Source organism: Bombus huntii, chromosome 16, assembly GCF_024542735.1.
Source record: "Bombus huntii isolate Logan2020A chromosome 16, iyBomHunt1.1, whole genome shotgun sequence".
NCBI lineage: Eukaryota > Metazoa > Arthropoda > Insecta > Hymenoptera > Apidae > Bombus > Bombus huntii.
Window position 1 is genome coordinate 5,037,502 of NC_066253.1, and position 9,376 is coordinate 5,046,877.

General features: G+C 42.8%; 1 protein-coding gene across 2 annotated transcripts in view; it reads left to right on the forward strand.

Annotated features, from left to right (window-relative positions):
- Positions 1-4,449, forward strand: part of LOC126874643 (patched domain-containing protein 3) — a 56,447-nt gene extending 51,998 nt beyond the window's left edge. For both annotated transcript variants that reach the window (XM_050636925.1, XM_050636924.1), the window contains 2 exons: positions 244-557; positions 1,417-4,449. In XM_050636925.1, coding sequence (XP_050492882.1) covers positions 244-557; positions 1,417-2,883 — 1,781 coding nt within the window. In that variant the 3' untranslated portion in view covers positions 2,884-4,449. The remainder of the gene's footprint in view (positions 1-243; positions 558-1,416) is intronic.
- The last annotated feature ends 4,927 nt before the right edge of the window (positions 4,450-9,376 follow it).

A 9,376-nucleotide genomic window follows, 5' to 3' on the forward strand; every position in this document is an offset into this window, starting at 1 on the left:
CTTCGTATATCATAATGTTCATTGTCGTTTTGGCGCGTGACATTGTACCGTCGTTCTCCTCTGGCTTTGTTCCCGCTAAACAATGACTCCGTACATTCTTTTTCTCACAATGTGCACGGGATTCATAGTAGAAGACAATGCAACAGATTCTCGTGAAAAGAGCGATCGCGTGATACACCACAACCACCCCTTTCCACTTGAATCAGCGAACTAACGACGAACGAATGTTATTTTGTTTTTCAGCTAACAGATCGTGGCTCTATAGAGCACTGTGCAGTGGAGGAGTAGATCCGGACGATCCATACAACCCCATCGATAACCCAGAACACGGCTGCATGAGCTGGTTCAGGGATTATCTGGCCGCGGCGCTGAATTGCAGACCCGTCAAGGTCATCGTCATCCTGATATTCGCCTGTTACCTTGCTGGCGCTCTTTACGGCCTGACGACTCTTCAGGAGGGCTTGGACCGTCGCAAGCTCTCCAAGAACGACTCCTACTCGATCACTTTCTACGACCGGCAGGACTACTACTTCCGGGAGTTTCCGTATAGAATACAGGTAGATAGAATACAGGCGATCGTTATCTGGAAAGTAGCAGATTCTGGTGCAGATTCGCGATTTTTGTAATTTTTGAGGCACGCAGTATCGTACTATTTTGACACAGAGACATTAACTTATTTATTTTCTACTGTATCGACAAATACGAATAACGAAAACATACAGGTCCAGCGTGAATGACCTGAATATTGAGATATAATAGATTTGAATACTAAATTTAAATAACAATAAGATAATAAAATATAATCGAGAAACGGTTGTAACGAGAAAAAGTCGAAAATCGTTGGGTTGGCTAGGTGTTTGTTTGGGATTCGTTTTTCAATCGAAGAGATTTTAGAGGGTTGAGAAGGAGAAAGTGTTTCTAGCCAAAAGGTCCAGGAACCGCGACAAACCTCCGAAGATTCATCAACTTGCGAGTAACTCGCTACATGCAATTATGTCACGTGGGCAACTTTCTCTCGGCTTCACTGCGTCGAAGAAAAGTGACTGGCGTTGCGTCACACGGTACTGTCGCGATTTTTCTGGATCAATTCAGAGGACGTTCGCTGGAACGTCGAGAGTGCCGCATTCTCCGCTCCGGAACCCCGTAATTGCTAGTTTCTGGCGAACTAGGCGTGGCTGGAAGACACTTAATTGCCGTCCGGGCTATAGGAGGACTTTCAAGTTCATAGAAACCGCTCTTCATAATTTTATACCTCATTCCGCGTGTTCAATATCTTTAGATCGCGAGTAAATGGCGAGCAAAAGACGAAGAAAGTTTCCTGGTCTGAAATTAAATAATTCCGCGGATATTAGCTGACGAGTTTCATGAACCAGTTGCTGCGAGGCTCTACAAAGACTTTTGTCACTTTTGTTTCAGGTTGTAGTAAGCGGAAAGTACGACTACAGCGATCCGGTGATTCAATCGCAAATGGAAAATCTGACCAGGTCCCTGGAAGCCAGCAAGTACATCAGCAGCGCTCCCATATACACGGAGAGCTGGCTCAGAAGCTTCCTCAGCTATGCCAACAACAGCGCCACCGACGTGGAAATCAAGGACGAGAAAACTTTCATCAAAGTGTTGAAAGACACTTGGCTGTCCCCCAAAAGTAGCTTCTCTCTGGACGTGAAGTTTGACCAGGCCGAAGAGCACATCATCGCCAGTAGATTTCTGATCCAGGCGGTGAACGTCAGCGGAACGAATCAAGAGAAAGACATGGTGAAGGAACTGCGTCGGATTTGCGCCCAGTCTTCGTTAAACGCCAGCGTTTTCCACCCTTACTTCGTGTTCTTCGACCAGTTCGAGTTGGTCAAGCCCACCAGCATCCAATGCATGGTCTTCGGCGCCCTCATAATGATGTTCATCAGCTTCATCTTCATTCCCAACGTTCTGTGCTGCCTCTGGGTAGCCTTCTGTATTATCTCGATCGAGTTAGGCGTGGCCGGGTACATGGCTCTTTGGGACGTGAACCTGGACAGCATATCCATGATCAATCTCATCATGTGCATAGGCTTCAGCGTCGACTTCACCGCTCACATCTGCTACGCCTACATGAGCTCGAAGCAAAAGACTGCGGAGGACAGAGTGAAGGAAAGCTTGTACAGTCTCGGTCTTCCGATAGTGCAAGGAGCCACTTCAACGATCCTCGGCCTCATAGCTTTAGTGCTTGCAGGTACCTACATCTTCATGGTGTTCTTCAAGATGGTATTCCTGGTGATATTCATAGGAGCCATGCACGGCATGTTCCTGCTGCCCGTTCTGCTCTCTCTGTTCGGCCCGTCGTCCTACAAAGACAAGAAAACCGACTCGGACAAGGCTCAACAGCGGAAAGTGTCGGAAAAGGATGTGAATTGCAAACTCCAGCAGCCTTACGTGATCCCACACCCGACTCTCACTTACTACCATTCTTCTGCACCCGCGAAAAGTCTACAGGACAGTCCCGCCACCAGTCTAGCCGCCTTCGAAGACAGAGATCCTGGTCTGGGCACCAGCGAGGACAGCAACTCTACGGAAAGTGGCTCCTCCCAAAGTAGAAGAAGGGAAGGCCAGCTGGAACCAGAGAACCAAAGGCGGCACGACGTCTGGAGAAGGTCCATAGGCGTTCTCTATGGCACGTCTCAGTTTCAGACCTCTTCACCGCCAGCTGCTCCTCCTCCGGATTATTCTGCCACGACCCCAGAGACTCAGAACGATCAGGAGCGACGAGCAGCCAGGACGGTGTCTTACATGGGACCCTATCCATCTCACAGGCCGGCCAATCAGCTGCACAGAGATCACAGGAGAAGTAGATCGTACCATAATCTGCATCACTCCTCGAGGTACCTGACTGACCCGCGTTATCCTTAAGAACAAAGAAGCAGGGAACGAGTGTAGCTTGTGCACGGCTTGCAGAGGGAAATCCAATTTTTCTGTCGTGTGACGGTCGTCGAAAATACGGTTCACGTTGTTTGAGAATTTCTCTTGGAACCTGGCAATCAGGCTTGAAAGACTTGCTCGTGGCTGTAGATACAAATCGGTGGCTGGAAGAGCAACGAATATGGTTCCTTCCCCGGAGCAGTATATCTAACAAGAAGGAAAGAAAGAGAGAGAGAAAGAAAGAAAGAAAGAAAGAAATCTTCTCAGGAACGTCTCTGCAAGTCGTGTTCGTCTTAGAAAGGAGACTCGAGTGTAGACTCGTAAGTAAGTAAAGTAAGCAAAGAGACTCGTTTTTCAAGTGTGAGCTCTAGGATACTGTCAGAGGAACTGTATGGTAGAAAAATAGCACCTTCTAAGATCGAATTACGTCAGCCGGTATTTTTAAACATTCTCCAGTCTTTTTTTCCCGTGATTGTTTTATTAGAAGAAACGAAAGATAGACTGACCGTGGTCGAGCTTTGAAAATCCGGGCTGACGTTGATCGAAGCAGCGAATTTGATACGTTTTTACCTTGAGCCGAATGCACGATAACGAATTTCTTCTCCGATACTAGTTCGACCACAGTCTTTTATTTAGACTAGTAGCTTCTAGCTGTACCAGCAGGCAACGGTAGTTACCGTGCACGAGTCAGTGGAGGATCGTAGGAAACGACGAAAGTGGTCTTCCACGATTTGCAGTTAGAATGTAAGAACGAATCTGCTCAATGGAAATCAAAACCAAAACGCAACAGCAGGGAGAATCAATTTTTCAAGAAAAAAATTCGAAGAACCGTCGATCGTGCCTTACCATGAAATGTGTTCTCGATAAAGAAGGAAGGAAAAGGAGAAATTGCAAAGTAGTCGCGAAGCAAGCTTACGACGTTTCACGGCCGTGCTACGGCGAAACGAAATCGAACGGAATCGTGGATATTTTTTAGTTCGATCGAGAAACGAACCGAGGCCGATTCTCCTCCGGTGTTTCTCTTCTTTGTAATGCTATCACGCCGCTGATTTCAAATGTGTGACACGTGCGTGGAGTACGACTGCGAGTCAACTTGTATTGTATTTGCGATTTTCAATGGGAACTCTGCTCTCCTTATTTTAGCAAATTTTTTATAGCGATTCAAGAAAACTAATCTTGAAAATTGATTGTCGATTTTATTAAAAAAAAAAAAAAAAACAGATCTATCATATATTATGTACTATTTAATATAGAAGAAGGTATTACGGAAGAGACATAATTTACGAGCGAAGATGTTAAAGAAAAGCGAGAGAAAGTTCCGAAAGAGAAATACGTTCGACAACGACGATTTATTCCAAAGGAAATATATTCTTCCGCGATTTTTAATGGATAAAATAAACGATACATGCTGCGTGTTCGGCACAATTCTTTCTGTATAGCACAAACGAGTATGCGTGTTGGTGAATGAGAGAGTGCAGCGAATATTATGCATTGTCACAGACTGGCAGCTGCCATTGAGAAACTTCTTGTAAGCGAAATATATTCTGGTAATGATTTCCTGATGGTTGTTTCCCGGAACCGTGTTCTCGTCCTTCCTTTTCCATGCAAAATACTTGAGGAAGAGGGAGTCCCTTTACAAAGCCTGGGATGCCCAACTAACTTGTTAAAACAAGAATCACCAGATCCTATGAATACGTAAAAAGTTTGCTTTAAATCTTCTCTTACCTTTGAACGAATAAACAACGCTACAGAGAAGTTGCAGAAAATTTACCGCGAGCATGGAACAGAACCATCGGAACGACTTATCCTTCGCTTCCTTACCTACGACACAACCTTTCACCGAGAGACTTGCTAGCAGTCGATGTTACCGCGTCAGCAGACGCTTATCCCACGCGAGCATAGATCCTACACAGACAGTCGATACGATAGGTTGCTGGAACCTTTGACCAAAATCACAAATGGCACTTCGAAATGGAAAATTTCGAAGAAAGTCTATATTTTCTCTTTTTCCATTACGGACGCAGTCGCATGATTTTGTATGTAGAGAGAAATTTGTATGTAAAGTGAAAGAATGTGCACGGGGTTAGGAAGATAGCAGGCTGAAGGAAGAATCCCTGTCCCTGGATATTCTTTTATTTGCTCCGGCGAGTCCGGCCATGCATGAAACACCGAGCTTAAAGTCGACTTGTCCCTTTTGGGATATTGCATCCCCGACGTCTCGGATAGCGGGCGATTTTCAAAGGTTTCCATCGGAACAGAGATTACCTCGGGATTCCTGTACGCGCGAAGGAACGCTGCTATCGAGACACAGTGAATCGCCGTCCGAAGGAACAGCGATGTTTACGAGGCCAGAAAATTTCTCCAGACTGCGCGCGGTGCACACGCTCTTGAAACTGTCGTGATATTCGACACGGGACGTCGCACATTTTTCTCAAATTCGAAGCAGTTACTGGATGGAGAATATCGCCGAGCATCCACCTTTTCACGAAAAGGAGGAAGTAGAGAATTTTTGTACCTCCTCAGGCATCTGAAATTCTAATAATCGTTCTAACAAGCATAATTTTATAGGTGCTGAGGTGCTGAAGCAGAATCATTTACGACGAACGTAATAGGAAAGTTGTGAAAAATGTAGAAGCAATGACGAAGAAATTGACAGTGTCACGAGATACGTTCGAGACGTTCCCTCTTGTTTTAGAAACGAGCTGAGAAAGAAATGGTACAATTAGTAACAGGATTATTTGAGGAAATATTAGCTTGTTCGAAAGGTTTCTGTCGTTTTGTAAGGAAATAATAGATTCATGATCGTTTTTGATTTATATTATTTTATTGAATCATGTATGATCCATTTCGTTCTATTGGAATTAATAATATTAATAATATAATGATATATGATTATCGAATAATAATGTAATTAAATAATATAAAAGAAAAAAATATTGCTCGTCTGTTATTTCCTTACGAAGCGAAAGAAACTTTTCGAACGACCTGGTATTTACATCGCGAAACCTTAACTTAATTTGTCGCGTTTTATCGTTGTCAATTAGCAATTTGAGTAACATGTTTCCACGCACTATATAAATATCGACTTCCCTCGACAAGATAGCCTTTGAATTGTTGCATTTCATGCGTTTGTTTCCAAGTTACGATGCTTGCAAATCAGAAAGTTTCAATTCTCCGTCTTCAATTTTTTACATTTTCTACAACTTTCCCATTACATTTGCCACGAATAATCGTACCTTTAGCATTCGTCAGGACTTACGGAGCGACGTCTTATTAGAATTTTAGTGGCAAATACAAATTTGCCAGTTTCTCACCATCTATCTTTCTCTATTAATCCTTCTGAAATCGATGTTTACATTTTCGCTGCCGTGTGCCAGTGGAATTGTTCCATACTGCGGAATCGTTTTAAACGTTTTATCCTGTTATCTCGCCAGGATAACAGTCCCATCCATCGAACGCAATATCCTCCGATAGAGCAATTTGCTGTCAGAGAAAATAGGGAACGTTGGCAGGGAAACGTCTCATGAAGTGGCAACTGTTATTTTTTTGTCAACAATGCATTAACATACTGTTGGAATGTAAAAGGAGAAGAAATCGAGACGTTGGAAATGCTCTACGATTCGTTCGTGGTCAACGTTGTCTCGTTAATCGTCTCGTTCGATTAGTTTTACAATCTATTATTGGCCAGGTCCATTTCGATGACAGACGCAAGAGGTGTTCCGGATTTCAATTAAATCTCGCGTGTCGGTGGTTCTATACGAGGAACGAACGTACACAGCAACTTTTAGCCGCAGTTGACTAATCACAGTTGTGACAAAAATACATTCAGAGTTGAAAAATCACACGTTGTTGCACAGTTGCAGATATCGATTCAGCCAACTCACTGATTTAATGTCACTGACATTTAATGTTCGGGTTCGTTAGCGATAACAGTTCGTATCAGTTAAGCTAACTTTTGTTTTTCCCAAAGAACCGCATTAACCAGTTAGCTGTTTCGACTTCCTTGAAAAGCGTGTATCCAAAGTGTGTCGCGAAAAGTAAGCGACAACGAGTATACTCGTCGAACGCAGACGCATGTCAAAATATAATTATAATATATTATAGAATCAAGTTGTAACGAAACTACTGTTTTATTTGTTCATTGTATTACTCCGATTTACCGCGATTACTACATTGCAATTTAAACAGCAAATTGTAACTACCTTTTACCCATGACGAGTATACTCGTCGTAATACAAAATATTGTCGTTTGTTCATGACGGGTATACTGCAGTTTATTGCAGTTATTAAATTGCAGTTTAAACAGCAAATTGTAACTACCTTTTACGCATGACGAGTATACTCGTCATGGTATAAAATATCGCGTGACGAGTGACGAGTGTACTGCAATTTATTGCAGTTATTAAATTGCGATTTATACAGCAAATTTAAATACCTTTTACCCATGACGAGTATACTCGTCGTAATGCAAAATATTGTCGTTTGTTCATGACGGGTATACTGCAATTTATTGCAGTTATTAAATTGCAATTTATACAGCAAATTTAAATACTTTTTACGCATGACGAGTATACTCGTCAAAAATAGCTAACTGGTTAAATGTCACCAGTTACGGAAGATTAAATCGTTTTATGTATTTTGCGCTGTCAGACAGCATCTGGACCTGACTTACTCGCGCAGATGTCAAGAACTCAGGTAAATCGGGTCTAGTTGCTTTTATTACGAGAGCAAAGTTAATCGATTCACAGCGTACGATGTGGTAATCAGGTATTGTTAACTATAATTACTATCACTATGTGGCGCAAGTGTCTCGATGTAATTTCGCCTTCCTCTAACCATCGATCGGACAAATTGATTTGCTTCCACCTGCACGACTAACATCCTCGTAATCCATTCCTATTGCAGCCACCTCCTGATATCATTGAACGAACATCATTCTACAGCGTAGCAGCCAACAACATCACGCAAATGTCGACAACGTTTATCGGACATAGGACGTCCAATCAAACCTGTATTCATGAAATGTCGTTGGTCTCTGGGTTCGCAACTTCCTATCGCAGCGTACCGCGCACAGGTTCCTCCCCCATTTTTATTTTTTTTTTTTATTTCCTTCGAATTCCATGTTCTCGCAGTTCATGTTCTCATAATTTCCAGCTGGATCACGATGTGCAGTTTGCTAGCACCGAAAAGCCCAAAAATAGAGAAAGAGAGAGAGAGATAGCTTAGAAAATATTCATCAAATTTTCAGAAAAAGGAGCTCTTACTTCGCTTCCGTCTTGTTTCAAGCTACACCGCGAGGAATATTGAATAAATTAGCATATCGACGAGGAGAGAGCCAGGTACCTTCGTGTTGCACCATATACTCACACATATATTTAGCTTACAAACATATTTCAGCATTCATTATACAATAGAAGACTTTTGTATGAATTACATGTGTTGTATGAATTAAACATTTTGAAATCTCATAAACGCTGTAACAACATACGATTGTGGTGATTATATCGAGCAAGTTTGAAAGCAATCTGAGAATGTATATAGAAGTTACTGTAAATATATATTTAGTCTAAGCTTAAGCGTACAACTAGTATTAAGTATACGTATTAAGTAATAAGTACGAAGTATATATTGAACATTCAGATCTATCGATGTAACGAATAATTGACTGTTCGAATACTTCGCTGAGCTCTGCGAACGGTATGCTCGCAATAAACGAGTCGGCCACAAAAGCACGTTGAAAGTCAACTCTCCATAAATGAAAATACGTAAAAGGAAAACAATTACGAGCATTTCTTTTTAAAATGTTCCTCGTAATTTGTCGAACATATTGGATACGTATCTATATAACGGAAAATTGATAACGTTGCGAAAAAAACAATGGAGAGTAGCTCCTCGATCTGCCTTCCTGAGCGGCTCAAATATCCACAGCTTCCATGTACATTTGCAAACTTGTTTCAAACGTTACCGATACGATCATTAATTGTCACAGTGCTAATGAAGTTTCAAAATGTATCCAATAACACGCACGTAACGCGTCCTATAGAAGGTGTCTACGAATGTCGCAAGTACTTTGTCAAGCCACGTAGATGAAGACAGAAGCCAGGCCACGTTGAAGAACCTGGCGAAATTCCAGGCTACGCAGGGTCTAGCGGAATTCTTCTCCCCACCTTGCAGACTAACTCGATCAGCCACTCGTTCCTCCACGAATTCCCGTCCATTTGAAGGGAATGCCGGGTTCAAAGGGTTCGATATTGTCGCTAGAGTCGCAGCCATTCTCCGTCGGAGGCTGATCTCGAGGCAGAGCAAATTATCCGGTCGCGGATTCGTCGAACGTGCACGTCGGACAGAGAATTATTAACCACGAGCTCGTCGACGGGTTATGCAACGGCGTGCCTCTCTCCAGGCCGTGAGTTATTGTCGGGAATCCTAAGGCGAGTTCCTAGCCGGGGAGGAACCTGACGAGTATCCTGACAAGCAGCCTGTT